A 26,525-nucleotide genomic window follows, 5' to 3' on the forward strand; every position below is an offset into this window, starting at 1 on the left:
AGTGTGATCTCACGGTTCGTATCGTGGGTACTTGGGGAGCATGGAGTTTTTGGGTGGTTGAACGATCAGCCAATACGTCATCGCCCTTGTCGAGCGCCTGGTGCATTGCATATGGGACTAAGTGGTGGCAAAAGGCCTCTCCGCAACTCTGCATAATGAAGGACTGCCACGTTATTGTCATCAACCCTACATCATTATTCTGCCTGAGTTTATAGCTTTTCCAACTCTCGACTGTTGAGTAGCACACAGTAAGAACTGCCATCCTACCATTTCAGGATCCAAGACCTTTCATTTTTCGTTCGTTTCTCGGTTACTCCAGGGCGGTGCCTGAGAAAAGAAGGAAAAGAAACTAGCAAAGATGCGCAGACGGGAGATGAGGTAAAAGGCTACAGCCACTGAGCGAACCCATGCCTGAAATGGCAAACTTTTGAGCTGTATCAAGGACTCACTGACACCGGGCCAGTATCGCGCGTATCTCTCCGATGCTATATCATGGTCATGACTTTTAACTCATCTTCACTTATGCCCTATGCCGACATACGCGTACTGTTGTATGCCATGTCAATGCAGCCAAGAGCCTGACTCTCCGAATTACCACCCACCTTCCGTCTCGGACCCGCTGAACGCTGGCTCATCCACCATCCTCCCGGCATACCTCGAGAAGTACTTCCGCCGGCCGACCGGCGCTCCCCCATCACCGGCATCATTCCTGCGCTCCCACCGCACCCTCATCCTATCCCTATCCAGCCCGCTTCCATACCCTGACCCTGTCCCCGAGTCGGGGCCGGTCCCAGAAACAGGAGACACATACCGCACCCCAACCTGCGGGGCCAACCTATACGCCCCAGTCGTCTCACACTCGGCACAAAGCTCCCACGTCGGCGGCACCCCTCTGCGCCGTCGACAGTTTCGGCAGAGCGAACCGGCACCTCCCACCCCCGGCCGTGCTCCGTCCGCATCCATCAACACGGTCCTCCCCGCCGGTCCGCGAGAGCGCGACCTCGACCTCTCCGCCGACCCAACGGCCCCAGACCCGCCCCGGGACCGAGACGGAGCCCTCGCGCGAGAAGATGAAACGGTGCGCGCAGACCTGCTACTACCCCTGCTACGGGTCGTGCTCGTGAGGGGTGCGTCCAGATCCGTCGAGACGGACGACAACGACGCGGACGATGACGACGACAAGGGGGAGGAAGCTCGCGGCGAGGAAAAGGTCGTGACGGTGGAGTGTGTGTTGCCTGAGTAGGAGAAGGAGGACGTGGACGAGGGGGTGGTTGCTTCTGGGGAGGAGACGAGGATGGTTGTTCTTCGTCGCGGGTTGTGTCGCAGGTCTGGGTCTGGCTCTGCGGGGCCTCGGGATGGAGCCCGGGCGGGGCGACGGAGGATGGAACGGAGCGGGGGTGGTCCGGATGGTGGTGGTGGTGGTGGTGGTGGCGGCGGTGGGTTCGAAAGGAGATGTGGGGCGGTAGGAGCTACCGGAGGTGGAGGTGGAGGGGGGAGATACGGCCGGCGGATAGACGGGGGTGGTGGATCAGGAGGAGGGAAGAATGCATTGGGCGAATAGTGGTAGCTTATGCTTGGTCGTCGACCCGGGGCGGTGCTTGGTCGGGAGTGGGGACCTCGGCCGCGACGAGGGCTGGGGTCGGGATAGTCGAGCGGGTCGTCCCCGTGCGGACATGGACCGGCGCAACCGCAGACGTGGTGGATGTGCACGGGGCCGTAGTTGAAGTTGACGTTGACAGGTCGGTCCGGGTGCTCTGCAATAATACCGTTCACAATGCGCACCTCAGCGGCCGCGGTGCCACCGCGGCCTGCTGCCCGTACCCGGCTGCGGCTCCGGCTGCGGGCTCGGACGTCTCGGACACCGTTGTTGTCCCCGTCCCGAACACGGACCTCACGACTCTGGCGCGACGCAGGACGACCGAGCGAAGGGCCGCGGATGTGCGCCAGAGGGGCCGGGTCGCGGATGTTGTCCAGGTAGTCGAAGCCATAACCGCCATAACCGCTGTAGCGTGACATGTTGGCGAGGGAGTCGCAGACTGACAGACTGGTGGACTGGCGGACGGGCCCTCGACTGTTACCAACTCATGTCGAAACATGTGTTGGAGCTCAGATGGCTGGGGGCTTGGAATGGACAGGACTTCGCGTCGAAGCGGACGGGAGATGTCGATCTTGGAGCCTCATGAGGCGCAGAGCGGTGGAGGTGCCCAAAGACGCCCGACACCTGTGTCGGAACTCCACGTGTAAAATCCTGATGCATGCTGCCCCGCGGGGCAAGCTGCAGTTGGACCCGCGTCGCGTAGGGCCAAACGATGTCACCTACGAGGGCCGGCTCGCAGCGTCTTGGCGCAGAGCGCTGGTGGCAGGCTCATCAGCAGATGCGAGCATCCGTTCTCACGAAGTCGTTGTGATGCTTTGCTACCTCAGACTAGGTAAACGAATCTCAGGGTCACAGATGATTGGGTTACGGGGCAACTTGGCAATCCAGTTTTATGATCTCACTCCTCATTAATTACAATGGCTATCACAACCTATCAACACAGAAGCCGAATCACAACAAGACAGGCACAACCATATCCTAAGGTACATTTGCTTGCTGCCACCCACTCAATGCAGTTCTTCCTTCAATCAAACTCCTGTGAGGTCCCGAAAGTTACGAAATCGTAATTTTCTTGGTGCCGCGGCGCTGGGTTTTGGGCACCTTGATCTCTAGGACGCCGTCGCGGAACTTGGCCTGGACGTTGTCCTGGTCGACGGCCGAGGGGAAGCTGAAGACGCGCGAGAACTCGCCGTACGAGCGCTCGCTCAGCCAGTAGCGGGGCTTGGACTTGGCTTCCTCTCCAGGCTTGTCGTTGCTTGCGGCTGTCTCCTCCTTCTTGCCCTCGATCTTCTGAGTCTCCTGGGGAGCCTCGAGCAGGGCCTGGTCGCCCTCGGTGTGGGTGCGCTCGTGGCTGCCGCGGACAACAAGCGTCTGCTCGTCGGTGAACTCAATCTCAACGTTCTCGGGCGATACGCCGGGCAGCTCGCCCTGCAGAACGTATTCCTTGTCGTGCTCGGCGACGTCGAACTTGGGCGAGAAGGAGGCGACGTTGCCAGTGACCGAACCCAACTGCTGGGAGGCATAGCGGTCAAAGTCGTCGAGCATGCGGAAGAGGGACGAGAAACCCGGGGTGGTATGAGAAAAGCGCGGGTACTGCCAGAGAGACATGGTGTTGACGTGCTTTCGAGGAGTGTAGCTTGTTGATAGTGCTGATTTTAGCAGAAGCTGAGGCTTGCGTGCGGTGTGTCGTAGCAGCAGAGGAGTGGTTCGCGAAGTCAGTGTTCTTGATGCTTGCATTGTGTTGTCGTCAAGCCGAGGCGATGCGAGATGGCGTCGGGGCTTGTTATATGCTTGTCTGCCTGAGACCTGTGCGTCGTCAACGCCTTATCCGCCGTCATCGATAGTCATCGTCCGATGTAACTAGAACACTCGAGATGCATCATCGTCGATCCACCAACAAGGTGAAACAGCGATTCCCGGACGTATATTAGTGGTTGAAGAGCCTCGAAAGCCCGAGATCATACGAGAGCGATGTCATTCATTGCCACTGCTCTGGACCATAGCAGAGCTCATTTCGAAGTCATACAGTACATCGCGTACGGTCAGCCGAATTCACGATGATAAGTTGTCTTTGGACGGCTCCCAAACCCAAGGCTGAAAGGGTGATGGCGCAAAATGTTGGTTCCATCTCGTGGTCTGAGACGGCTTCGGGATTCAAAGCGCAGCTAGAAGTAAGATCGAGCTGTTGCCTGAGGGTGCTGGAACCTGGAACTTTATATACAGCCCCACTTTCTCGAAACGGCTAGAACTCGAGGATCCACCGATATACTGTGTCCTGTCTAACTAGTTAGTCAGCAGAGCGGAGAGTTCCATCCGGGCCTTGTTTCCAGAACATAACTACTGTGTATGTACAAGACACACGGGCACTAATAGTGCGTAGTGCAGTGTTGGAAAAGCCGACCTCGTTAAAGAAAAAAAAAAAGAAACCTCAAAATTGAATATCAGCTATTCAGATAATCTTGAAAATTATAGCATCAGCAATCTGCTGCACCACTCTTGCAACATCCATTCCACGCCTCGGTGCACAAGGGTCGTCGTCTCTGTTAGTCCAGTCCCCTACGGTCCGCGGAGTCGCACCGTCGACGGTTGAGGCGCCAAACCCGAAACGGCAAAAATAAGACGGCATGACGTCATGAGCACACACCCTGCCAGCCGCGCAACGAAAAGAAGAGGGTCAGCAGCCGACGAGTTGATCCCTCAAAGACGTGGGATTTTCCCGATCTGGCGATGGACGCAACGCTGAATATGGTTACGGATGTAGCCCCCCTGCTTCTTTGGATCGATGAACATGTGGCGTTGGACGCATGGAGAGGTTCTTCGTGTGATTCTTCGATCGCCACCCTCTGTCCATCCGTTTCCCCCAACCAACCCGTCATCGAGCTAGAAGAAACCGCCCAGAAGTCAACCCTCTACTCATTCCGCCTCGTCCAGGAACAGACAATGCTGAATGTACTGTCCGACCATTGGCATCCAGACCAGGCCGTTGTTTCTGGCTAGGGATGCCGTGGATCTAATTTCGAGCTCATTCCCATTGACCGTACATTCCCGCGCTTGACCCGTCAGCATCGCCTGTCTGAGCATCCTCATTGCCTCTGGAACCTCGCGTTGGTCCCCAACTCGGGATCGGCCGAGAAGACACAAGTCAAGGTCGTCTCTGACGCCCGAGAGCCCAGGCCTGGGTGGTTCGGCTCGGCTCAGTCCCCTCCTCTCACGCGCCGAACCGGAAACGATGCGCCCCCCAAGGGCATCGAGCCCCGGCATCGCAGGGCCCGATATTGACCTCATCTTCGACCTCGCTCCGCTCGCCCTGTTGGTCCTGTCGCCAGCATGGCGCATCACCAGAGCCTCGGCTCGCTTCTTGGCTGAATGGCGAGTTTCGGCCGATGACTGCATCGCGCATGAGCTGCTCTCGTTTGTCGAGCGTCACCTTCACCCAACCCGTCCTACGTATCTCGCAAACCTCGCCGCCTGCGTTGACGACGCCCTTGCCGCCCGCGCGCCCCGAACGAGTCGGCCTATCAACACCCGCTATGGGGTCTCATGGAAGGCCCGCGTCATCCCCGTCTTTGATGGAGACGAGCTTCTCTCTTTAGTGCTCGAGTGGCAGGAAGGGCCCCTGGACAACTCAGATTTCGAGTCGACCGAGCCAGGCCTCACGACCGACGATGCCTTCCGTATCCTTGTCCAGGCCGTCAAGGACTACGCCATTTTCCTGCTGGACCCCAAAGGTCGCATAGCCACGTGGAACGCGGGCGCCGAAGTGCTCAAGGGGTACACGCGGGAGGAGATTCTCGGCAAGCACTTCTCCTTGTTTTACAGCAAGGAGGACGTTGACATTGGGAAGCCCGAGATGGAGCTTGAGCTATGTTTGCGCAACGGCCGCGTGGAGGACGAGGGCTGGCGCTACCGCAAAGATGGTTCCCGCTTTTGGGCCAACGTCATCATCACGGCCGTCTACCGCGATGGCGAGCACGTTGGCTTCGGCAAGGTGACCCGAGACCTGACGGAGCGCAAGTCGACCGAGTCGCGCCTCATCGCCGCCTACGAGGAGAGCGAGAAGCTCAAGTCGGATTTCCTTGCCAACATGAGCCACGAGCTTCGCACCCCAATGCATGGAATGCTGTCCGCCTGTACCCTCTTGCTTGACACACAGCTATCCCCGCGCCAGCGCGACATGGTTAGCATTATGGAAGAGTCGGGCCAGGTCTTGCTTCAGGTTATCAACGACATCCTCGACTACTCCAAACTCAGCTCGGGCAGCTTCTCCATCCACTCCGACATCGTCGGCATTACGAGCATCGTCACCTCGGTTGTCCGCGCCATACAACCCTCCCTGCCGCCCGAGGTCCACTTCGAACTCTTCCTGTCTCCGGACCTCCCGCGCTCTGTTCGCGGCGACCCCCTGCGCTACCGTCAGATACTGCAGAATGTTATCGGCAATGCCGCCAAATTTACCGACAAGGGAGCGATCCGCGTCCACACCTCCGTCGAGTGTGAGGACAACGAAACGTGCACCATTCTGACGGAGGTGACCGATACAGGTATCGGCATCCCTGACACGTCAGCGGCCAACCTCTTCACTCCATTTGTCCAGTTCGACGCTACCACGACCAAGTCTTATAAAGGCACCGGCCTGGGCTTGTCCATTGCCAAGTCGCTGGCCGAGCTGATGGGCGGCCGCATCGGCTATCGCCCAAACCCAGATCGCCACGGCAGCGTATTCTGGTTCACGGCCCGCTTCGACAAGATCAAATGCTTAAGTGACATACGTGGCTGGAGCCGCTTTGGCGCCATCCGCGATATCAACGCGGCGCCGGTCAAGCAGCCCCATGCCGCGCCGTCCCCCAGCAGCAGCGTTGACATCAACGAAATGCTCAAAGAGCTGCGCATTGTCTCTCCTGTCAAAAACATGCTCCTCGTTGAGGATAACCTCATAAACCAGAAAGTCATGTTGGGGATGCTGCGCGCCATGGGGTTCAAGAATGTCGCCCTCGCCTCTAATGGCGCCGAGGCCGTCAGTCTGGTCCGCGGCAAGCCCGCCGCATACGACCTGGTGCTCATGGACATCAACATGCCCGTCATGGATGGTCACCAAGCTACCCACGACATACGCGCCGCTGGGATTCTCGTGCCCATCGTGGCCATGACCGCCTACGCCCTCAAGGGCGATCAGGAGCGGTGTCTCGAGACCGGCATGAATGACTACATCGCTAAGCCGGTTGATAAGAAGCGTCTCATTCGCGTCCTCGGCAAATGGCTTTTGCACATGAAAGACTACCGGAAGACGGTTGACGAGCGTTTGGACGAACCGAGGCGCCGTCCCGATGCCTTGTGCCAGCCAACCCCGAGCGTCGAGGCGGATAACCCTCTCGAGTTGTTGACCGGCAATCCTGTGGTACCATCAACGGAGGCTAGTGAAGGAGGCAAGGAACACTCAATCGACAAACCACTGCCGGCCTCTCTGAGCATCCGCCCACGTCATGGGCCTGAAAAGGTTACCGGTGCTCTAGACCCTTTGAACAACGATGAGAATTCTTGTTCAAAGCCAATCCCTGTATGGAATCCGGAATCCGCCCATGAGGATTCCAGGGATAATGATGATGGTCTATCCCGAGAGCACAAGGCAGAAGAGCAGACGGATGTGAATCACCTCCTCCATGGCAAATGCCCTACATCTATAGGTTTGCCATTGGTAAATAGGGGCAGACCACCACCTCCTTCACAAAACCAAGAAGCCTTCGCCAAGTGAGCAGGTCAGCAGGCATGATATCATGACTGCTATGCCGGATTCATCAATACGCATCGCTCTCGCTCGTCCTTCTGCTTCCTCCTCATTTAAAGGTCAACAATGTATGTCTTCCTGGATCAGTCTGTTCCGGGATTGTTTTGCAAATACCAGCTTGGTGTTATCTCTGTGTTTAAGGCGTGGTTTAGCTCACCATGGGGTATTTAGAGCACTTGGGGTGGTCACAGAAAGTACGCAGGGTAGACGGATGACGCAGATGAGAAAGGGGTGGCGGCCATTTTGATGTTTTCACGTTCCGTAACCTTGTAACGACTGATCCGAGGCTATTACACGGAAGACAAAGAACGAATTAAGCATGGGCGACCGTGTTTTCCAATTACTTGAGATGGTTCTCGAAGGCGTTGAGCAATCTGGCGTCCAACAGATCAGGCCCAGCTACAGCTTCACCTTGGACCTCTCCAGCTGGGCGACCACCTCGGGATACCTCTCGTACGCATCTCTTTCAGCATCAAAGTGGAGCAGCCATGGCTCCCTGACCAAGTGTATCAGCTCCGGACTCTGCCACACTTTGTTCCAGTCCGCCTTGTGCCAACGCTCTCGCGTCTTTGGGCCCATGGCCTGTGCCTTGTGCACACGCTCGTACCGCAGTTTCTCGTACGCTCGCAACGCCCGCGGGATATTGTCTCGTCCGCCAAGCTCGAGGCACGTCGCCAGGACCACGCCGTCCTCGATCGATTGGCTCGCCCCCTGGATCGACGTTGGCAGAAAGGGATGCGCAGCGTCGCCTATCAAGCATATGCGACCCAGGGGGGAGATGAAGGTCGGCAAGGGGTCTCGATACACCAGCTTATGGTCGATCAGCCGTCCCTCGGGTGTCGCCTTTACCAGTTCGCGGACGACGGGGCACCACCCTTCGAGATACCGGAGCGCCTCCTCCGGCTTGCCCGGGAATTGCCACGATTCTTCGATATTTCCGTCGTCGATGTGCGTGAACACCCAGTTCACCTCGGACCCGTTCTTGAGGCTCGATGCGAGGAAGTGGATATCCGGGCCGATGAAGCCTTGGTGCGTGTCGCCGTTGCCCACGATGTGGCGCACAATGGGGTTGTCCCGGATGCGCTCCGCCGAGTACCAGGCACGATAAACAGCGTAGCCTGAAGATTTGGGGTTCTCATCAAAGCCAAGAACGATCTTCCTCCCGCGCGAACGCACCCCTTCGGCGGCGATGACGACATCGGCGGTCAAGCGCTCTCCCGTCCCCGCCAGAGCAACACCGGCCTGCGGCGGGTCGTCCATCTCGAAGTAGTCTTCCACCCGACACCCCAGCCGCACGTTGATCCCCCTCGCCACCGCGTGCCGGTAGATAATGTTGTGCAACTCTCCCCGATGACCATTGATCCTTCTCCCCCAGACCCTCTCGTGGGCAAATGACTGGCGCGTGACAAAGGCGCCCTCGTGGTGGTATAGGTCCAGCCATGTCGTCTGGCGCGCTACCGCCTCCATCGCGTCCACGACCCCTGGCCAGCGTTCGAAGGCTTTGGAGCCGTTCGGGTCGAAGCTGATAATATCGCCTATGCGCATGATCTCGTCCATGTCGGACAGCTTTTCGATGAGGGTTACAGAATGGCCTTTTCGGTCGCACTCGATGGCGGCGGATAAACCGGCGAAACCGGCACCCACAACGATGACTTTGATTCCAGAGGGGGGGAGTCGCGGGAAGGCGGAAGCCATGGAGGCTGGTGGTTGGTCAGGGGTTCCTGACATCGTGGTGTTGTTGGTGAAGAGGTGGTCGGGTCACACAGTACGACGTCTTGGGATAAGGGTAAAGCAAGAGCCTGTCGACGACTTCACAAGTTTCTCAGAGACCTCCTGGCGGCGTGATTGAAGGGCATTTTGTTTGTCTCTATCTATTATTCTCGCCGCGGTGCTTAATTTAGCTCCGATCCGGCAAATGTCATCACCCTCGGCTCAACCCATCGTACCAACTGGTCCTGTTGGTTGATTTCACCAAGGTTCCGGCAGGAATAAAATCCACCAATAGTTCTTTTCACGCATAGTTTGGCAGCACTCCCCATCATATAATTAGGGGCTGGGACTACATAGTAGGTAATACAGGGATCGTACCCACTCCTGAATCCCGACACTTTGGGACGCTAGGGACGCCCGTTACGCCAGCTTGATCGTAGCCAGGATGTTCAAGGATGCCTAGGACGACCAAACAGGTACATGGAATATGTGTAGCTCAGATAATATTCCGGGGGAAAGCTGGTCAGTGTCCAAGGCAGTCGGTACATCTCAAAGGTGGGACGACCGAGCGTGAGCATAGATATCTTGCTGGCCGAATCGCAGGCAACTGGAATGGCTGCCGTCTGATAAGCACACAGGCACTTGGACAAAAATCAACTTGAAAGCATTTAGGTGCCGAAAAGCCATCAATTTGTACTGCAACCATAGGCATCCGGATGCAAGGGGACAAGATATGTACATGAATACCAGGACAGAAACCTAAGCCCTTCGCCTCATCGCATCACCGCTCGCTGTTAGCTTACAGGCACTGCGAGTACCACTGGTTCTGGGCACGGCAGGTAGCGCCGTCCTGGCAGCAAGTCGGGCCGTTCCAGCCCTGACCACCGCACTGGCCCCAGCGAGGAGAGCACTGCAGGGAAGCATTGTCAGCAAGGAGATTCGCTCTTCGGTGTGGGTAGGCTAGGTAAGAAGACTCACGTTGCCGCCGCCGGGCTGGCCGCCAGGGTTGCCGCCAGGGTTGCCGCCAGGGTTGCCGCCAGGGTTGCCGCCGCCAGGGTTGCCGCCGCCAGGGCTGGGAGCGCCGCCGCCAACATTGATGCGAGCCGAGCCGCTCGAGAAGTAACCCTCGGTGGCCACGATCTGGTAGTCGTGGGTGCCGAGTTGGAGGCCGGACTGCCGCCAGGCGTTGAAGTGGGCGTTCATGTCAACCGAGCCGCCGGTGCGCTTGTTGACGCGGACGGACCAGTACTGGTCGAAGGAGCGGGTGCCCTCGATCGAAGGAGCGTTGGTGCGGCGCGTGCGGTAGATGTTGTAGGTCGAGCCATCGACGTTGATGCTGCCGAGACGCTGGGCGCCAGTCGAGGGGTCGTACGTGCCGAAGTTCTCGACAACGTAATACTCAACCAGCGGGTTGCGCGTCCAGCCGTAGATGGCCAGATACGAGTTGCCGTTGGGCTGGTAGGTGCCAGTGTAGTTGATGGTACTTCAAGACGGTCAGCGTGAGGGTTCGTGGGTATCAACTGTGAAACCCCAGGTTTACACTTACCGAGCGGCGCCCGGGTTCCAACCCTTGCCACCGACCCAGTTGCCGTTGCCGGACCAGGAGACGCTGTACTGGCCACCGGCCTCGTTGGTATAGCGAACGTTCGGGCCACCATCAGTCCAGAAGGAGAAGTAGTAGCCGTCGTGCGTGCCCGTGGCGCTGCTGGTCAGGGTCTGGCGCTTGTGCATGCCGGGCAGCTCGCCAGGGGCGGCGAGCGCCGTGACGGCAGCCGAGGCGGCAAGGAAGAGGGAAGAGAAGGCAACCATTTTGACAGACAGCTAGCTGGTGCTTGATCCGCTGGGATTGCTGGCTGGTGGAGGAAGCAACGAGGGTTCGCGTCAGGAGGCGGGAGGTGGGATCTTGGTTATATACACACCGACCACGCAGCGAGCGCTTCGCCGCCGTCGTCGACCCCCATCCGGTTCGGAGACAGCCCCCCCCCCCCTCAAATTCCTTCTTGGGTGCTATTCTTAGGCCGTTTCTGCCATGCTCAGTTTCCCACCCCCTTTCATCAAGTGAAGGGAGGCGGTACGCATGGCTCCGCCGTTGGTAACCCTCGTTGCATCCATGGGATCTTGCTTCTTGCCCCCTGGGTGTCTCATGCAACGCTCCCCGCCCTTGGCAACCAGGTGGCACGTTGGTTTCGGCGTCAATGCCGATGCACACACGGGCTGCCTTCGAGAACTTTTTCTTTCCCGCTCGGATCCACCCTGCTCCTTGCTGCTCGAGGTACGAAGTGATATGCTTTTCCAACATGCACTATGTATGTACCACGGGCTTTCAATTGCGGCATACCGGAGCAGAAGTCTACGGATAGCCGCGCCCCTAGCGGGAAGCGCAATCATCGTGTCCCGACGAAAACGCAGGACACCCCTGTGCCCCACATTCAACGGCTGTCCATCGTAGATTTCTTCAAAGGCGAAGCCGGGGTCTTCTCCGCGCCAAGGACATCTGGGGGTGGTCCGAATGGAACCCCGAAGCGCTGCCACGGCTAACAACGCCCATCGCCTTTTGGCAAGTGAGAAGGTGAAGGCCCTCACGCGCCTGGACCTTCGGCAACACGCAACCATGGCGCGTCGTTGGGGTGTGTCATCGGGCCACATGAGCCGCACGCCCTGCTGCAGCCCCGTTCTTGGGCTGGGGTTACCGGGTTAGGCATTCATGCTCAGCGGCTCAGCCAAATGACAGGGGGCGTGCAGTCAACCATGCTTGAAACTCTGCGGAGCCGGCTGGGCAGGGCACCATGGCAACGTCTTGCTCCGCAGCCCTCGTCTGGGAAAAAGTGAGCATGGCTCCAACTGCCGATTTAACCGCCGGCTAAAGCGCTCTTTCTGTCACCCAAGCCCGGGGAAGCCGTTGAATTCCCCAGCTTGTCGCTCACGGGATCTGGGGATGCGGACTTCTTTGGGCCTTCGACAGGGGCTCACCGCTTACCTGTCTGGGCAATTGCGGCCCTCGCCCCCCGAGCGCGCTGGTTCCGCAAACAGGGGAAAGCTTGCGGCGGTCACAAGACCCTCCAACACGCTGGCGCATTTGCTCCTACTTGTATATACATACTATACATAGTATGTACATACGCAGTAGTAGAAACAGGATGAAGGAATCAGCGGTGGAGAATATCAACGGGGTTTGACCATGGATGACGGGATAGAAGGGTAGAAGCTAGACTGATGATGAAGCCACCATCGAGGATGGAGGCTATGGGAAGACCGCCTCGCGTCTTTCTAGGCCCTGAAAGACCACGCCTCAGTCCCTGTCCAGGTAGGCTTCACATCAAACCAGCATCTCGTCAATAAGGACGGTGGTATTCGTTCTTCTCCGGTCCAACTAAGCCGTTTACATCCGGCGTCTTCTCGGTCTAGTGTACATACAGCAGGCCGACCAACAACTTCATCACGGTGCCTACACGTACACGACTGGAGCAATATCCACAGAAAGCGCCACGCCTGCCCACATCGCCGTCACAATTCGAGCGGCTCCGCGGGGTGACTTTTAGGCTATTTCGATCGCCAGCGTCCGATGCAACACCCCGGGTCGGACTAACACCTGGCAGCGGCATCCACGTTGGCCACCGCAAAACAGCCTGATATCTGACATAGCAGGGCCCATAGCGATGCCTTGGGTGCCGTCGGAAGCACCAGGGTCAAGGTTTGCAGCCCACGACCAGGGCCATCGCGGTAATGAAATCAATCAACGCCAGCCGGGTAGCCGGATCAAGAGCACCCATCAGAATTAGGGGACACTTTGTGAGCCGTCGAGCGCGCGCAAAAAATCTGGTCGATATTGAGGGTTTTCCTGGTCAGTGAAGTGTCTTGGTATTCAACATTGTATGGTGACCCTGGCATCCCGGTTTATACGTGATTGCGCGGATAGTGGCAGACAGGTCGACCGGGGACACGGGAACCAGCTGTGGAGGCTTGAGCGGGTAGGAAGTGTCTCCGATAGGGACAGCATGCATGGGCTCTGCTCAGTTACCCTTGCTGTTTACTTGAACTATACGGTACGTTGATGGTGATGTCGAAAATCCTCCGAATGGTAGGAAAAACCTGACGGAGCACGGGGCGTTGAGCGGCTAGAATGGGTCACACCCGATGGATAATCGAGGGTAGCCGAGGCGCAGCGATGTAGCTCCGTTCGCACAGTTAGTTGCCTCGTACGCGTCAATAGCTCCTACATACATGTAGGCCGAGGCTTTTGCACCCAAGCGCGACGATGTACGGCAGTGACACCGGGCCAGCAAGCCCCTGCTGTCTATTATCGTGCACAATAATGGAATACCGTATATGCATGCACCTATGTTCGTGCTCTGGAGAGCTAGCGAGTCTGGATGATGTGAAGGCGAATCCAGTCCAACGTCAAGCCCGCGGTTTGGCGGTTTGTGATGGCTTTGCCGGCGGAACCAAGCTGGCATGGAATGTGGCTTGTCCGTGCGCTGTGATTGTGAGTGGTGTGGACCAAGATCAGTGTAGGGCGTGGATGTAGTCGTATTATTAACCCGATCAAATGCCGATCATGAGCAAGCCACCTGCACCGAGCATCGTCTTCCCGGGCACAGCAACCTAGCATGGAAGAAAAAATGGGATAGGGATGGGCGAAGGCTTGACCAAGGCTGTTTGGAAAGCGGACTCAGCGGGAAACCGCATCGAGAAGAGAGCTCGACGAGGCGATACACGGGAATAGGGGCTGCAACACGAAAGGAGATCGGCTTACACTACGCCGTCATGTCGAGTAGGTCTCTATCAATAGGGCTCTCCGCGCCGACAGGTCAGGGTCACTTTTGCTCCCATTCAGAGGGGCAATCTGGGACAGCAATATTAGAGTCAACAAAGGCGAAGAGGGCAAGTCAAGACATGAGATGTCTTTTTGGTTTTATATTCGCTGACAATGGAAAAAGATGTCAGAAACAGCGCTAAAGAAGGAACTACGCCATGCTCTATCGTCACTGAAACCAAAAAAGCTGCATTGACCAGCCGAATGCATCCTCTATACCCCATGAATCCGTTCCCTCCTTCATGCCTCAAGACCAATGCATAAACAAAATATATCCTAAACCCAGACACCACGACAAGAAGAAAAAAAGACGAGCCAAGATATGAGGGTATCACGTCGCAAAATCACCCATCCAGCACTCTACCCCGTCGATGACCCTCCTCCCGCTCGCAAACGTGATCGGGCATCACACGGGCACACCATCTAGTACCAACTCAGCTTCTTACCTGCCTCGATGCTGTCAACAATGGTGCATTTTTCCGTCTGGCACACCCGCCTACGCTCGAGGAACTTGTCCTTGGGCCCCCGCGGGCCTGTGATGTAGTGGTACTCGCCAAAGAGCCGCCACTGGCGCTGGTCGCTGAGCGGGTAGATATCATCGCCCCAGTAGCCCTCGAAGTGGAACCACGAGGTAGGCAGGTCTGGATTGCACGCTGCAGGCCGCAGACTGGTTGGAGCCTCGGTGCCGTTGGCGCGTTCCTCGCGATCCAGTTCAGGGTCGTACCAGTAGGCGTAGTTATTGAGGGCGGGATCCCAGAGCGGCCCGCGGTCTGTAACGTCCTTGAGAAGTTTGAAGGGCAGCACGTAAGGATGCATACCAGGTGTGGCGTACATGGCGTGGCTGCCGACAGCGGAGTAGATGACGGGACGCGGAGGCTTGTCGTCCTTTTGATGACGCTTCTCGAGCGCCTTCCACAGGTACGCCTTGCCGCCTGCATGCTCGCTCAGAAACATGGCGCGAGGTACGCCGTGCTGGAAGCGCACCATGCAGTGTTCCCAGTCGCCAACATGATTTCCAAAGCGGATTTTGAGCACCGTCTGGCCCAGGTTATAACTGTAAAAGAAGAACCAGAAGGCGTCCAGGATGCCCGCGCCCTTGTCGACGAGGATGAGAATGGCTGGCGCTCGCGAGTAGCCTGGTGAAGCCGTGGGATCCTGCTTGTCGCCTGGAGGGTGTCCCACGAGTGGGCGCTGTTCTTTAGAAAGTAGCTGTCTCCGCCGCAGGCTGACATGCCTTTGCAAAGCTTCTCTCGGCGGAGCGATGCGGTGGGGTGGACGTTTTGGGGTAAGATCCTGCCACGACTCGTCGCCATCATCGTGGTCGTCATCAGGCGGCTGAGATGGATCGTCGGGTTGAGAACCTTGGTCGTCATCCTCGAACGGGGTCGGAATACCGTCCCGACTGTGCAGCCACAAGGGCCGTGACTCGACATCCGCTTCACTCGTCAAGAAGACGTCATCGCCAACCGCGTTGAAGGTACCAAGAGTATCGGGGTTGACCGGGTGAGTCCAGTTCAGCTCGGTGCCGTTGACAAATGGGAGCATATGCCGAAGATGCTCGGCGATGTCGGACGGCCAAAAATGTTCCCCAGAGTAGAGGTGGACTAGCGGGGCATGGTCGAGCACGTACTGCGGCACGTTGTCGTCATGGATGCGAGCCGCTCTGGGGGTGTGCGACTGGACGTCGTTTTCCAATTCGCCGGTTGGAGCGACTTCCCAGCCGCTTACACCCTCCTTTTCGCCATAAGTCCATGAGGTGCTGAGGGTAAGAGCTAGGGATTTCAGCTCGTCCAGCGTTGACGGCTCGTTGGAGTCGGCGAGGGTCGGTGCATCCCAGCGAATGTGAAGCAGGCCGCAGACGCCGAGCCAGCGGCATGCTTGACGATCGAGCCAACTCGGCGAAGTGCTGACCCAGTGTTTATCTCGTTCGCGCTCTTCGTGGTCGGGTGGCGTCGGATTCAGGTATTGCGGGAGAAAGGTGACAAGCAAGAGGAAAGCGGTCGACAATGACGAGGCGATCGCCACCCTACGGCGGTTCAAGACGCGAAAGGCCATGGTGATGGGTGAGAGAAAGAAATGGCCTGTCGGCGATGCTTTGGATCAAGGGCGGGACATCAGGCGGCTTGTGGTGAGGCAGAAGAGCAGGGACAATGGGAGATTGGGTTTCGGCGGTGAGGCCCGTATTGGGCGTTTGCGAAGTTCCAAGGCTGAAGAGAAGTGGGGAGAAGGCGCTCCGGCGGCTTGGGGGGGGGGGGGGGGGGGGAGATGATGGATATGCAGTAGCTTTGACGGAGGCGTGTGTCGCAGAGAGAGAATAAATATGAGCGATCAGGGGATCTTGGTCGATGTCAAGGAGGGAAATCGATTCTTTTCCGCAGCATCCGAAGATGCATGCGTCAAGCACCTGAAACGTTCGTTGAAGATGTCCACGTCAGCCAAGAAGTACTTGGGACGTCGGTCCCGCCAACAAAATGCGGGGATCGAATGTACCAAGACCCAACACCATCGGAGCCGTCGCCCGCGCCTCGCCAACTCTCCAGATTCCGCGAGCCAATGAGACCCCGACTCTCGTTCCCAGCACATGGCATCGCATCCGCTTTATCGCAGCCGTCCCGAGCCGTTGTGCGGCGTTGCAGTGGGGTTGTCGCTCCGATTGCCGGCATGACCGACTCTGGTTTTGCGCAGACAACCTGGAAGATGGGCAAACCCCTGCTGATTGCACGATGCGCCTGGGTTTTCAGCCCCACAACGGGGCGTCAGAAAGCAAGCATTCACCCTTCCTTCTGTGGTGTCTCCGAGCAGCTGTCGTTTGCCCCCAGGTCGTCCCACTGTGCCGGTGTAGGAGTTGAGTGGCCGTCGCGCAAGTCCCGAGTTGTTGCCGCAAAGCGCGAGATGGGTCCGCTATCTCGTCGGATCAGGGAGGCACGGCGCGCCCTCTTCGGCCATCTTCCAGCGCGTGTTCGCGGGACGTAGCTCCTTTCCGGCGATCCAAGCCCAAGCTCGCGGTCCTCCTTCCTCTTTTCCCGCCACCGTGCGTTCCGCGCATGGTCGAGCCGGACCTTGCGACGCCGGCGCTCCTCCTCCTCGTCCTCCACCATGAGCTTGTTTTGCCGCGTTTCCAAGGGCTGAACCGTGACCTCGTCGGTCTCGCCCCGCCTGCGCTTCAGCGCGATGAGATCCTCGAGGAAGTGCGCTTGAGGCTGACGATGACCAGTCTTGTCACCACCGACGTGGATGTACACGCCTCCGTTGCGACGATACCGCTCCGGTATGTCTTCCTCCGTATAGCCGTATCCTAAAAACGGTTTGTCCAGGACCTCTTGCTCGCCCTTGGGCACCAACACAGCTTCTCGAAAGTTGATTCTTGTGGAGCTCGCCGCGAGCAGGTCCATGTTGTTTGGCAGCTGACGGAGCACCGGGAGCGGGTCGTTGTCGTCGTGTGGAGTGAAGATCATTTCCGTGCCAATGTTTTCGCACCATGAACCGCGAAATAAGTGGTTGCGGTACGAAACGAGGGGCTCTTTGGAGTGCAGATCCAGGATCTGAATCTCTTCCGCGGGTTTGTCGCGTCGATCGGATGGACCGTCTCGGTCGTCGGCTGATTCGAGAAGGGGGTCAATTGGCTGCTTCGCAACTTTGTGCGGCGGCGGCATTCCGAGCGTGTCCAGGTCCACATCTTCACGCTCGGGCAGCTCTTCGTCGTCGGCGTCCTTGTCGTCAAGGAGATCCGATTGGGACGCCTGCGGCTCGTGGGCTCCAAAGAGAGGGTTGTACCAGACGCGGTAGCCGGTGCGAGTCGTGTGGGCGGGATCCTGGGTTCTGCGTTCCAGAAAGTCGCGGACTGACAGATCGAGCGTGATGTAGAAGACTTCGGTCTCAGTCGTCGAGTACTCGTATTCCCACTCGTCGTCGTCGTCGGGGAACGCGGGCGCCGGCGCCTGCGCGTTCAGCGAGGCCATTCTGTCGGGGATGCGTCAATAAATTGGCTATGCCTGGAAGTGCCACGGCGAATGGGTCGCTGGAGAAGGCGGGACAGTCCGTAGTTGATACGAGAGTCCAACTTGGTAACGAAGAATGGAGGTTGATCGAGGTGGACGTTGATGAGGACGGGAGCCATGAACGACAGCTGAGCCTCGGCGTGCTGGCCCGAAATCTTAGCGGTCATTAGCGGCAGAAACGTGGAGATTAGCGAGACCCACTGGTGGGGGAGCCCTGTCTCCGATGGCGGGGCCGGCGAGGTGCCCCGCCAAAGTTTCCTGTGAGTATGACTCCAAGCCGGCGAGGATTTCAGGAACGCAGGTCCGGTGGTGGCCAACAAGGTTGTTGACTCACTTCTCCCCTGAATGCCCTCCTCGTCGACGACCCTGTATTGCGTACGGCCCCCTCCAGCTTAGCCTCACCGAAAATGCCCAAGGTTCATCTGCTCGACTATGTCGCCGGCAACGTGCGAAGTCTCGTCAACGCCATCGAGAAGATTGGCTACGAGGTAGAATGGGTCCGCTCGCCAGACGAGGTCGCGCAGGCTGAGGTATGGACTAGACCTCTCCGCTCCGCCTGATCATGGGATTCGGAGAACAAGCACACGCAATCTAACCTTGTCCGTGCTCAGAAACTCATCCTGCCCGGCGTCGGCCACTTCGGTCACTGCCTGTCGCAGCTCGCCAAGGCTGGCTACCTCCCCGCGCTGCGCGCCCACATCGACGCCGGCAAGCCCTTTATGGGCATCTGCGTCGGTCTGCAAGCTCTCTTTGCCAACTCCGCCGAGGACCCCTCCTGCCCCGGGCTGGGCGTTATCCCGGGAGCCCTCAACCGGTTCGACGACTCTGCAAAGTCGGTCCCGCACATCGGCTGGAACAACGCCTTGTGCGCGTCCCGCCCGACCCTCTACGGCCTCAAGCCCGACTCCAAATACTACTATGTCCACTCGTACAAGTATCCATACACGGCTGGGGAGCTGGAGGCTCTCGGCTGGGCCGTCGCGACAGGGACATATGGCGGAGAGACATTTGTCGGCGCCTTGGCCAAGGGCAATGTCTTTGCAACCCAGTTCCACCCGGAGAAGAGCGGCGTGGCAGGGTTGCGGGTAATCCGGGCGTTCCTGAACGGGTCAGGGGCAAGGGAGCTGGCCGAGACGCCGGCAGAGGCTGTCAGCACGGAGGCGAGGAACGCCGCGATTGCGCAAGAGGGCCTGACCCGGCGCGTCATCGCGTGCCTCGACGTGCGCACCAACGACCAAGGCGACTTGGTGGTGACCAAGGGGGACCAGTACGACGTGCGTGAAAAGTCTGCGGACCGGTCGGTGCGCAACCTCGGCAAGCCCGTCGACATGGCCAAGCGATACTACGAGCAGGGCGCCGACGAGGTGACCTTCCTCAACATCACATCGTTCCGCGACTGCCCCGTCGCGGATTTGCCCATGCTTGAGATCCTGAGGCGCACGTCGGAAACCGTTTTCGTGCCGCTCACCATCGGCGGCGGCATTCGCGACACGGTCGACCCGGACGGCACCCGCGTGTCTGCGCTTGAGATTGCCGCCATGTACTTCAAGAGCGGCGCTGACAAGGTGTCCATCGGCAGCGATGCCGTGATCGCCGCCGAAGATTACTACAATGCCGGCTGCGCTCTGTCAGGAGGGACGGCCATCGAGCAGATCAGCAAGGCGTACGGCAACCAGGCGGTCGTGGTGAGCGTCGACCCGAAGCGGGTCTATGTCGCCGACCCTTCCGCCACCAAGCACGCCACCATCAAGACAGCCACTCCCGGCCCCAATGGCGAGGAGTACTGCTGGTACGCATGCACCATCAAGGGCGGGCGGGAAACGCGCGATCTGGATGTGGTGCAGCTGACGCAGGCTGTCGAGGCCATGGGCGCCGGCGAGATCCTGCTCAACTGCATTGATAAGGACGGAACCAACAGCGGTTTCGACCTGGAGCTGATTCGGCAGGTCAAGGCCGCCATCAAAATTCCCGTTATTGCCAGCAGCGGCGCCGGTAACCCGGGTCACTTCCACGAGGTCTTTGAGCAAACCACCACGGATGCCGCGCTGGGCGCCGGCATGTTCCACCGCGGCGAGTACACGGTGCAGCAGGTCAAGGACTATCTCAACGAAAAGGGGTTGGTGGTGAGGAAGTTTGAAGGCGAGCTGTAAGGGAGTATCGGCGCAGAAGCAGGTGGGGGCACCAGATGAGTGGGAGATGCTGCCTGAAAACCTAGATGTAGATACCAAATAGACCAACTATCTGACTACCAAACAATGCCACTATGCTGACAGATTCTTGTGTTCCCCAGAATGCGTTGGCGACATGATGAACTCGACAAGACTCCACAAGCGAGAGCGGAACGAAATGAACAACCCAGCGTCATGTGCAACAATGCAGACCCGCTTTCAACAACCAAAGACCTGTGATAAACCCAAATTCAGTAAAATGCTCCCTGCGCCTACAGCTCCATTCCCAGAAATATCCACCGATCACTGAGGACGTCGAACCCCTTGGACCAGAAGTCCATGGTGGTGAGCGAGAAGCCGGCCCACTGGAGCCCCCGGGTCAAACCCTTGGATTCCTCTTCGGGTATCGACCGCTCAACGCAGATGACCATGTGCGAGCAAGCAAGAGGGCCCTCGGCTAGTTCGATCAACGCGACGAGACTGCGGCGCCAAGTCAGCAAGACCTCCCCAAGACAGAAAAGACCAAGAGATGAAAGCGAAGCAGGGGAAACGTACGCTTGCTTGAGATCCCGCGAAACGGAGTGGGCGTCGAAAAAGATAAACATGGTCTTGGCATCCCGGTTGGTATCTTCCGCAACGAAGCCACGGAAGCTGGAACCACCAGCGTAGTCCCAGATTTCCAACCAGCCGAGGACCGAACCGGCGGTGCGGACTCCAGCCCGGCGGCCGTAGGCCATGACGGTTTCATCCGCGATGGGAAAGTCGTCGGGCGGTGTCAGCTGGCCGTGGTGTTGAGCGGCCTGGGATCGACCGTCGAACGGGCTGACGGCGGAGGAGTCGGACGAAGAATCGGATGCAAATGAGTCGTGGCGTTGTTGTTGAGGTTGATGATGATTGTCGGAAAAAACACTGGTCAGGCCGGAGTTCTGCGGTGCCGGTTTCCTCTCACCCAGAAACGTGGCATGCAGCGTCTCGCAGAAGAACCTCTCACATTCTTCCCTGATGCGCAGTGCTGCCCCCCCTCGACGGCGCTGCCAGGCGGAGCTTCCGCTGGCGTCCGGCGAGCCACGACGACCGGCGCGCAATGGTGATGACCTCGCCTTAGGGGTCAGCGCGAGCTGGTTCGTCGTCGTGATGGCCGCGAGGGGGGGGCTTGATGGCGGCGATGGAAGTCCCGTTGAAGGGACCTCAGGAATACCACTCGGCCCCTGCGAGACCCGTAGTGCAGTAGTGAAGGCCCTTCAAGGTCGCAGTGGCCGAGTCGACCAGGTAGCAGCTGGCGAGGATATTGGCCTGGCGGACAATGTCCTCGCCATAATTACTACTGGAGTAATTGGATTTCGGTGATTTCATGGGCGCCATGGTTGCTGGATGCCAGGGTGCCAACTGGAAGACGACGAGATGCTGGTTCGGTTTCGGGGAGACGGCGTTGATGGCGGACGTTTGGATGCAAACGTGGTGTTTGGTAGCGTTCGCTCTTGTTTTGAAACTGGTCGGTGGGTTTGGCTGTGGTGGAGGCCAATTTAAAGTTGGGTTGCAGAAGAAGCGCAGGATTCTGCTGATTGGGATGCGAAGTCAGTTGGGTTGGGCCGGTCGGTGAACATGAGAGAAAATCCAAGTGGCAAAAGCGGGCAAGAAAAGTGGGGTTGCGGGATGAAATCATGTCACGTGCCGAGAGCCGGGATCTTGGCGCAAAGCGAAGCCGCGAAGCCAACCAACAGTTCGGCACGGCCAGCGTTTCACTTGCGCGGTGGAACGCGGCGGAGGACCTTAAGAGGCAAAGGATGAACGTTCGAGAAACTCGAGGAAGGCAATGACTTGCTGTACTGTGTAGCTACCATACAGTAGTAAATGGATGCTTGCTTCCTTCTCCTGATCTTTACTTCTGAAATCGCCATCACAAGCTGTCGATTGGTTCCGGACAGATCCAGGGCCCGGAACTCTAGGTAGTTCTCTCGCCAGAACATTGCCGTTTTAGCACACAGAGAGCCTAGCACGTCATGGAAGGTGCCGGCGAACGTTGGAAAGCACCGTCAACATAACCAACTCAGAGCAGATACCTACCGAGATGTCCAACCCAGAGAGGTCGGTGTCTGAGGTGGCGATAAGGCCACAATGACTGGAACCTACAACGCCCGTTCGTTACCCTGTTTGGGTAGGACTTGGCTCTGCGCATCGGAGATGGGTTTCAGCGCGATATATACAACACGTGGGTATCAGGCACCTGAAAACAACGACTTCTCGCTCCTCCAGTTTACACGAGGACAAGCCAGTTCTTCCAATGAGGAGCCGGGGCTGTGGCCACGAGTGTCATACATGTTCAGTTGCGCCGTCAAAACACAGCTTGCTTGGGCATGGACTATTGCGCTTCGCATCCATGCACCGCGATTAGGTCCGTGGATAAGCGCGAAGGGACGGGTGCTGCTGGGATGTCAAAACCACATTGTTGGCGCGGGTTGGCTTCGAATGCTATAGGTTCCTCTGGATGTTTTGCGATGCTTCGATTTACATACGGGAGCGTTGGCTGCATCGAAGGGTCGACAGCGCTTGTTGACAATGCTCAACGAATCAGTGCCGGGGCTGTGGACGCGGCCTGGCGACGCCAGGATGCGCGCCATCCTCAAAAAGGAGGCAGCGTAGAGAGAGAACAGGCAATATGCAGTCACCGCACAGCGATCCGGACGTCCCATGTGGACCGACCAGGGGTAGTTATTCGATTCGGTTGTCGAGCAAGATGGGCGCACGCCGCTGGGCGATCCCGTCATGGGATGACCCCGCACCTCCCGGGCAGGCAGCAAACAATGCGGGGTGAAATCATGTGTCCATCCCCAGTCGGAAAGCTAACGTCATAACATCTATCAGATGCATCCGATTTGACATAGAGAGCTGGGCCAATGGCGTTTGCTGGCGTTTGAGTGGAGGGTTTCGCCGCCCCATTCCGATTCGGGCGCCATGTGTGATGCACACCACCTGGTGGTTGATGCGAGGTGCTGACCAACTGATGCCGGGCTTCCGGGCTGGGTTCTATTCCTTCCGCTTCGATAGGGGGGGCTTTCCGATCATCCCGATCACGGGAATTGCATAGGCACCTAGCTGTCGTCTCCCTCGGATATGGCTTCTTCAACAACCCCTGCTCCTGCGGCTCGTCCGTCGCGGGACGACATAACCCAAGAGACGGAGAGGCTTGTGGCAATGCTCTCACAGCTTATGACGGCCGTCCGGGGCCTCAACACAGCGCCGGCCCCGCCCCCGCGGAGCACGCCAAACTTCCCCCGCTATCTGCTTCCCGCCTTGCGCATCCCGTTCCGGCGACATCATGTTTCGGAGCCAGGCAACGCCCCGTCGTCGACGTTGTCGCCATCTTCTCCCTCCTCCGAACCTCCCTCCCTCTGCACCTCCCCGACCTCGCCAAGCTCCCCGCAAGCTCCCCCTCACCGTCTCTCCAGCACCCCCTGCCCCATAACCCTCCGCTGCGCTGGCTGCTCTGCCGACATTGCCTACCAGGCCCAAATCCTAAGCAAAGCCTTCTTCGGCCGCCACGGTCGCGCTTACCTGGTCTCTCCCTTGCCCGCGCCAGGCCACCCTCCCCCTCCGTCCTGGTGGCCCGCCTCTACGCATGCCCCTATCGTCCCTGCTCCAGGCCCTTCCGACCTCAAAGCAGACCAGCAGCCGGTGCCCAACCTGCTTAACACCCGCATCTGCGCGCCCGAGAGCCGCATGCTCGCCACAGGCCGCCACACGGTAGCCGACATCGAATGCCTCGTGTGCGGTGCCTACATCGGGTGGAAATATCTGGCCGCAAACAACCCCTCGCAGCAATACAAGGTGGGAAAGTTTATTCTCGAGGCGGGGCGGGTGGTGAAGCATCAAACCTGGGAGGACGAGGCGGTAGCTCGGGAGAGCGGGTTGATGGAGGGAAGAAAGACAAGGGTGAGTTACGTGGAGGCGAGAAGACGGTCGTCAGCGGTGATACGTGGATACGATAATGATCATGCTCATGATGTGGAGTTGGACAATGGGAGGTATGCGCCACCGATGGGATCGGACGAGGATGCCAGCGACGGCGATGACGACGTGGTGGTGTTCGATTCGGAAGACGACGAGGAGTGTGAGGAGATCTTTGCCGGCGTGTGGGATCCCACAGTGGTCGCAAAGCGCCGGAGAAGCAGGGCCGGGAGCGCGAGAGACGGCGTCTGATGATCACGGTTGATACGCCCGTCACCTAGCAGAAGGTGCCGGACTGGATGGTGTGTGCTTTCCTTTACCTTTGCGCTCGCAGATCGAGCGCAGGGCAACCTTCTTCTCGTTCTCTTTCTTCCGCATGGTTTGATCGTAGGTCTTGGTTTTTTTGTTTTTGCCTTTTCTCTTCTTTTTCTTTCATGCTTTTATGGGATATCATATCGCTGTGACTGGCGCGTGGCGCGGGAGATGCCACACCGGAATGGAGGCGGAGAAAGCATGTCAGCCCCATAGGCCGGGGGGACAACACAACAGAGAAAGCAAGTTATCGTACAAGCAGCCATCTCACACGCTCCTTGAGCACAGCTATCTTGCAGATCACCCGGCCATGTCGAACTCTGTGCAGCTCACGCGTGATCATTTGGAGGGAACATATTTCAGCGCTGATGAGTTTATATTATCATAAATACACAGAAGGTCCTAATCCCCAAGAGACGGTGGTTGGCCAACACCAGCCGCCTCATAAAGCCCATTTTCAAAATACACAGTCAACCCCCGGACTCTGGCTTTCACTCAAAGTCCCTGTCAAGAGAACCTCCCTCTGTTCAGTGACCCTTGCCCCTGATCACCTCGAGAGAGAGCGCCCCATTCTTGCTACCATCCCGATGCCAAGGTCTTTGCCATCCCAGTCCTCGCCGTAAGAGCGAACTTAGGCAGCCGAGGGGTTGCCGTTGAAGGCAAGCTTGTTGGTGGTGCCGCTGGGCAGGCCGGTGAGGACGCCGCTGTGGGCGGTGTTCTTGATATAGTTGCACAGCTCAGCGGGGCTCTTCTTGCCCTGCAGGGCGAGGAGGTAGGCGCCAAGACCAGCAATGTGAGGGGAGGCCATCGAGGTGCCCGAGATGGTGTTCTGTCGCCTGTCAGTACCTTGTTCAACTCTGTCATGTTTGGGTTCAACGTACGGTCCTGGTGGTGCCGCCAATCCAGGTGCTCAGGATGCTGGTGCCAGGAGCGAAGACGTCAATGACGGTGCCGTAGTTGGAGAACGACGACTTCCTGTCGTTGCTGTCGGTGGCGCCGACGGTGCAGACAGAGGCCTCCGAGGCAGGCGAGTAGTTCCTGGCATCCTTGTTGTCGTTGCCAGCGGCGACGGCCAGGAACACGCCAGCGTTGACGAGAGCCTTGGCGGCGTTGTTGATGGAGGCCGAGTAGCTGCCGCCCAGAGACATGTTGGCGACGGTGCCGTTGGGGCAGTTGCGCTTGGGGAAATCGCTGGCAACGAAGTTGATGCCAGCAACGACGCCTGAGGTGCTGCCCGAGCCGCTGGCGCTGAGCACCTTGACCGCGTACAGAGTCGTCTTCTTAGCAACACCGTAAGTCTTGCCACCAATAGTACCAGCCACGTGCGTGCCGTGGCCGTTGCCATCCGAGTTCGAGCTGTCCACAAAGTTACCACCCCAGAAGGCACGGCCCTCGAAGTCCTTGTTTGGAGGGGGGAGGGTCAGCATCGTAGACATAAATTGCAGCAGGTGATGCTGGGCAAAAGACATACCGAGTGAGCCGTGTAGATGCCCGTGTCAATCACGTACGAGCAGGTACCGGCACCAGCACTGGTGTCATAAACATAGCTGTTCTTGCCCCTGGTCTTAGAGGAAAGGCGAGCCAGACCCCAGGGAGCGCTCGACTGGGTGGTGTAGGCGTTGATGGTGAAGATGGCCTCCTCCTCAACGTACTCGACCTACAATGCTGGTGAGTAATATGCAACCAACCCATGACGCGGAGACCGTGTCTTACCTCGGGGAGATTACGAATCTCGTCCAGAGTAGCGTCGTCGATCTTGCCAGCGAAGCCCTTGAAGCCCCTGTTGCGGTAGATGTGGTCGGCCTTCCTGCCCTTGCGGGTGACCTTGCTGAGAGCAGCATCCAGAGCATCGGTGCTGGCGCTCTCCTTCAGCTTGACGATGTACTTTCCGGGCACAACGTCGCCGGCGCGGGCCTGGATGAGCGGGGCGCGCTTGTCGATGGGGCCGGCGGCCGGGGCGGCCATGGTGGCGGGCACGAGGGCCAGGAGGGCGAGCGAGAAGTGCATCGTGGTGGTTGACTTGGAGGGATCTGACCGGAAGACTGGGCTGGGGAGGCTGGGCTTTGGATGCTTGACCTTGGGCGGGCTGGTGGGATGAAGAACCAAACATCACGGCCGGGAACTTGGATGGTATTTATCCTCAACATCGTTGACATTGATGCCCTGGAGGTCTTGAGCATCTCCGCGCTCGAGATGACCG

The 26,525-nt window shown here is 58.3% G+C and overlaps 11 protein-coding genes across 11 annotated transcripts; 3 read left to right on the top strand and 8 right to left on the bottom strand.

Annotated features, from left to right (window-relative positions):
* Nucleotides 1-591: 591 nt before the first annotated feature.
* Nucleotides 592-2,016, bottom strand: VTJ83DRAFT_4078 (uncharacterized protein; the record flags this gene model as incomplete). The annotated part of the gene is made up of 1 exon (XM_071010527.1): nucleotides 592-2,016. The coding sequence occupies one exon, from the start codon at nucleotides 2,014-2,016 to the stop codon at nucleotides 592-594; it is 1,425 nt and encodes a 474-aa protein (XP_070867956.1).
* Nucleotides 2,017-2,650: 634 nt separating this feature from the next.
* Nucleotides 2,651-3,205, bottom strand: VTJ83DRAFT_4079 (uncharacterized protein; the record flags this gene model as incomplete). The annotated part of the gene is made up of 1 exon (XM_071010528.1): nucleotides 2,651-3,205. One exon carries the CDS (start codon nucleotides 3,203-3,205, stop codon nucleotides 2,651-2,653), a length of 555 nt encoding a protein of 184 aa, XP_070867957.1.
* A 1,621-nt stretch (nucleotides 3,206-4,826) lies between these two features.
* VTJ83DRAFT_4080 (uncharacterized protein) lies at nucleotides 4,827-7,346 on the top strand (the record flags this gene model as incomplete). Its single annotated transcript, XM_071010530.1, has 1 exon — nucleotides 4,827-7,346. The coding sequence occupies one exon, from the start codon at nucleotides 4,827-4,829 to the stop codon at nucleotides 7,344-7,346; it is 2,520 nt and encodes an 839-aa protein (XP_070867958.1).
* Nucleotides 7,347-7,778: 432 nt separating this feature from the next.
* Nucleotides 7,779-9,074, bottom strand: VTJ83DRAFT_4081 (uncharacterized protein; the record flags this gene model as incomplete). Its single annotated transcript, XM_071010531.1, has 1 exon — nucleotides 7,779-9,074. The coding sequence occupies one exon, from the start codon at nucleotides 9,072-9,074 to the stop codon at nucleotides 7,779-7,781; it is 1,296 nt and encodes a 431-aa protein (XP_070867959.1).
* An 814-nt stretch (nucleotides 9,075-9,888) lies between these two features.
* VTJ83DRAFT_4082 (uncharacterized protein) lies at nucleotides 9,889-10,898 on the bottom strand (the record flags this gene model as incomplete). Its single annotated transcript, XM_071010532.1, has 3 exons — nucleotides 9,889-9,999; nucleotides 10,068-10,572; nucleotides 10,636-10,898. The coding sequence occupies 3 exons, from the start codon at nucleotides 10,896-10,898 to the stop codon at nucleotides 9,889-9,891; spliced, it is 879 nt and encodes a 292-aa protein (XP_070867960.1).
* Nucleotides 10,899-14,325: 3,427 nt separating this feature from the next.
* On the bottom strand, nucleotides 14,326-15,957 carry VTJ83DRAFT_4083 (uncharacterized protein; the record flags this gene model as incomplete). The annotated part of the gene is made up of 1 exon (XM_071010533.1): nucleotides 14,326-15,957. The coding sequence occupies one exon, from the start codon at nucleotides 15,955-15,957 to the stop codon at nucleotides 14,326-14,328; it is 1,632 nt and encodes a 543-aa protein (XP_070867961.1).
* A 716-nt stretch (nucleotides 15,958-16,673) lies between these two features.
* Nucleotides 16,674-17,861, bottom strand: VTJ83DRAFT_4084 (uncharacterized protein; the record flags this gene model as incomplete). The annotated part of the gene is made up of 1 exon (XM_071010534.1): nucleotides 16,674-17,861. One exon carries the CDS (start codon nucleotides 17,859-17,861, stop codon nucleotides 16,674-16,676), a length of 1,188 nt encoding a protein of 395 aa, XP_070867962.1.
* A 446-nt stretch (nucleotides 17,862-18,307) lies between these two features.
* Nucleotides 18,308-20,050, top strand: VTJ83DRAFT_4085 (uncharacterized protein; the record flags this gene model as incomplete). The annotated part of the gene is made up of 2 exons (XM_071010535.1): nucleotides 18,308-18,430; nucleotides 18,512-20,050. The coding sequence occupies 2 exons, from the start codon at nucleotides 18,308-18,310 to the stop codon at nucleotides 20,048-20,050; spliced, it is 1,662 nt and encodes a 553-aa protein (XP_070867963.1).
* Nucleotides 20,051-20,340: 290 nt separating this feature from the next.
* VTJ83DRAFT_4086 (uncharacterized protein) lies at nucleotides 20,341-21,430 on the bottom strand (the record flags this gene model as incomplete). The annotated part of the gene is made up of 3 exons (XM_071010536.1): nucleotides 20,341-20,548; nucleotides 20,624-21,220; nucleotides 21,267-21,430. The coding sequence occupies 3 exons, from the start codon at nucleotides 21,428-21,430 to the stop codon at nucleotides 20,341-20,343; spliced, it is 969 nt and encodes a 322-aa protein (XP_070867964.1).
* Nucleotides 21,431-23,260: 1,830 nt separating this feature from the next.
* VTJ83DRAFT_4087 (uncharacterized protein) lies at nucleotides 23,261-24,265 on the top strand (the record flags this gene model as incomplete). Its single annotated transcript, XM_071010537.1, has 1 exon — nucleotides 23,261-24,265. One exon carries the CDS (start codon nucleotides 23,261-23,263, stop codon nucleotides 24,263-24,265), a length of 1,005 nt encoding a protein of 334 aa, XP_070867965.1.
* A 691-nt stretch (nucleotides 24,266-24,956) lies between these two features.
* Nucleotides 24,957-26,332, bottom strand: VTJ83DRAFT_4088 (uncharacterized protein; the record flags this gene model as incomplete). Its single annotated transcript, XM_071010538.1, has 4 exons — nucleotides 24,957-25,154; nucleotides 25,207-25,725; nucleotides 25,797-25,982; nucleotides 26,039-26,332. The coding sequence occupies 4 exons, from the start codon at nucleotides 26,330-26,332 to the stop codon at nucleotides 24,957-24,959; spliced, it is 1,197 nt and encodes a 398-aa protein (XP_070867966.1).
* Between the last annotated feature and the right edge of the window lie 193 nt (nucleotides 26,333-26,525).

This window comes from Remersonia thermophila, chromosome 3 (assembly GCF_042764415.1).
Source record: "Remersonia thermophila strain ATCC 22073 chromosome 3, whole genome shotgun sequence".
Classification (NCBI taxonomy): Eukaryota; Fungi; Ascomycota; class Sordariomycetes; order Sordariales; family Chaetomiaceae; genus Remersonia; species Remersonia thermophila.